This window comes from Tupaia chinensis, unplaced genomic scaffold (assembly GCF_000334495.1).
Source record: "Tupaia chinensis unplaced genomic scaffold, TupChi_1.0 Scaffold000077_1, whole genome shotgun sequence".
Lineage (NCBI taxonomy): Eukaryota > Metazoa > Chordata > Mammalia > Scandentia > Tupaiidae > Tupaia > Tupaia belangeri.
Genome location: NW_006159538.1, coordinates 506,540 through 509,488, shown reverse-complemented (window position 1 = coordinate 509,488; position 2,949 = coordinate 506,540). Strand labels below are relative to the sequence as shown.

The 2,949-nt window shown below is 44.4% G+C and overlaps 1 protein-coding gene across 1 annotated transcript in view; it reads right to left on the bottom strand.

Annotated features, from left to right (window-relative positions):
- Positions 1–2,949, bottom strand: part of HPS5 (HPS5 biogenesis of lysosomal organelles complex 2 subunit 2) — a gene marked incomplete in the record, with an annotated part of 51,114 nt that overhangs the window by 38,401 nt on the left and 9,764 nt on the right. Inside the window, 3 exon segments of the mRNA XM_014584557.2 lie at positions 1–35; positions 1,194–1,258; positions 1,391–1,501. Coding sequence (XP_014440043.1) covers positions 1–35; positions 1,194–1,258; positions 1,391–1,501 — 211 coding nt within the window.

The following is a 2,949-nucleotide window of genomic DNA, read 5'->3' as shown; positions in this document are numbered from 1 at the left end:
CTTGATTTAATTCCCAAACAACTACAAGACCTTGACTGCAAGAATAGACACACGGAAGCAAATTTTTAGCAATGGTAAAAAAGGCACAATGTAACTGCATCACAGAGGGCACGATATTATCAACAAATACATATGTAAATGCTAGTTCTTCAGAAAACAGGAAGCAAAAAGTCAAGGACTTCATTTCTTCTAGTTACCAAAAAATATGATAGGAGAATTTAAGAGTTTTAAATAATCTCTGGTCCCTTTCTCTCTGTTTTAATAACTCTTCTTAAAAATTATTTATTTTATTTATTCAGTCATTTATTTTAATTTTTATTTTTTGAAGAGGTTTTTACTGTAAGGCACATGTGCTTGCCAGAGAGAGACAGAGAGACAGAAAGCAAGAAATCATCCCTCAGGGGGAATGGCCATGCTGCAATCCCTTCTCCTCCATTTTCCTCTTGCGATCTTGGGCATGCACGCACACGCGCCCGGCATGAGTTTTATTTAAGCCCCTAGGTCCAGGACTTGAACTGCGGTCGACTACATGAGTCCAGTGTCATAGCCATTACGCTAACTGCTGGTCCCAGTCATTTATTTTAATCTGACCAGAGAGAGACACACAGAGAGAGAGGGAAAGTGAAAAAGCAAGTCACCAGGTAAAGGACTCAAACCATGGTCAGTCACATGGGATTCTCTAGGCCCTTAACCACCATGCCACCTGCAGGCCTTCCCTTTCTCTTTTAAAGCCTTTTAAATGTTTGCCTCAGAGACCAGCAGTTGACATAATGGCTATGTACCTGGACTTCCATGTAGTCGACCGTGGTTTGAGTCCCAGACCTTAAACTCACATCAGGCGCATGTGTGTGTGTGTCCAAGATCCTGAGTGGAGAATGGAGAAGGGATTGCGGAGTGGCCATTACCCCTAGGGGGTGATTTCTCACTTTCTGTCTCTCTGCCTTTCTGGCAAGTGCACGCGCCCTATAGAAAAAAACCTCTCCAAGAAAATGTTTGCCTCAAACTGGCATTCTCACATCATTAGCGTGACCAACTGTCTGTCCTGGTTTGCTGAGCAACTGAGAGGATTCCTGGGATGCAGCAGTTTCAGTACTAAAACTGAGGTAGCCCTCAGCAAAGTGGGATGATTTCATCCTAACGAACCCAGGTATCCATTTAAAACGATTTAGAAAAGATTTGAAACCGTTTCTCACCTGGTAGCTACTGCAATGTAATCATCATCATGCAAACAGCAGGCAGCCTGAGAAATCGCGCCTTCCTAGGTAGAGCACAGAAGGAAAAATATCTGTACAAGCTCAAGGTTTTCACCCCATAAGATCATTTATACTGGAGAAATGTGCAAATATAAAACATCCTCCAAACGGCAGGACAGGGCAGCCCTTCATCTTACCCTGTGTGAAAGGAAAAGCCTGTGCTTCCAGCCGTCTTTCTGAATGAGATTGAGTCCTCCTCCTGAACTGCCCAGAGCCAACCACTTTCGAGAAACGGATATGCTGGTGCACTGAAAACACGTGAAGAGACCAGTGTCAGACAATCACAGCCACTTAGCCGGACGGACACTCCACTAGAAATAAGTCCTGAGAGAGAATTCCCCACGGGTTTCTCTGGCAGTCCACCCCATGCCGAGATGGATACACTGTAATAGCACTTACTAATTATTGAATAGTGACAAATACTGAGGAGAAACCATCTTGTTTGTTTTTAAGGTGTATAAAAAAACTTTTGTCAAAAGGTATGTATACTCACCAGAGAGGAAGAAGGAGAAAGCATCCTCCTATGAGACAGTCCCTTCTCCATTTCTCCCTCTTTTTAGGATTTTGGTCACATACACACGCGCGCACACACACACGCCTGGCATGTTTTTTAAGCCACTGAGTCCAGGATTTAAACTGCATAGTCAGCCGTGCAAGATTCAGCTCCCTTAGCCATCAGGTCATGGGACCAGCCCTGTTTTTAAACTTTTAAGTGAACCTCAAAAAGGCTGGATAGGACCAATTGCATAAATGAATCATTTTTTCATGGCAAAAGCCAATTACTAGATCATTCACATTTTATGTTAATTTCTTGAGGTCATTCCAGTGGTGACTACACTTGTGGAAGACGAAGTAAGTTACTTAGGAATAAAGTCACTGATTTAACCATCCATGGGTCCAGCTGGTGGCACAGTAGTAACACAATGCTCTGTAATGCTGGAACCACATGAGAAGGTCCTGGGTTCACATCCCAAGACCTCCCTGTATATGCCAAGCACATGTGCATGCCAATGAAGCAGGAAGGCTGGGCCCAGGGGTGCAGTGCAACCTGAAGACGCTGTTGGGTGCTTCCTTCCTGTCTCTACTCATGAAATACATTTTTAAAAATCATTTGCTCACTTTAATCATTTCTAGTCTATATAATGATCACAAAACACCTGTAGCTCTTACAGTAGATGGGACTACAGTGGGCACAGACCCAGGGGCACCACTCTGCACGTCTTCCCAAACTCGGTCTGCTGATGTCTCTCTTCAACCACAGAGAAAGCAGTGGCCGTGCTGTGCCCAGTACCCTGTGGTGAAGGTGATTTGCCGGCTGGCTAAGAGACTCTCCCAACTTTCTTCCACCCTGTTGTTTTCCACCACAGAAGCAAAAATCTACATATTTACTTCCCCAGTTTCCCTTGCTGCTAGGGGAAGCCATGCAACTCAGTTCCATCTAGTGAGATGAGGCCTGTCAGGGGCTTTCTGGGCAGCTTTATCTTACCAGATAAAAGGCAGAGCCTGAAAAACAGACAAAACAAAAAATCTCTTCCCTTGGCCCCTTACTGTTTGCTTGAGATAAGACAGTAAGACTGGAACCTGGATACTTAACATCGCAAATGTGACTGAAAGCCAACATACAAGGGACCAGCAGTTAGCATAATGGCTATGTCGCTGGACTCCCATGTAGTCGACCACAGTTCGAGTCCTGGAC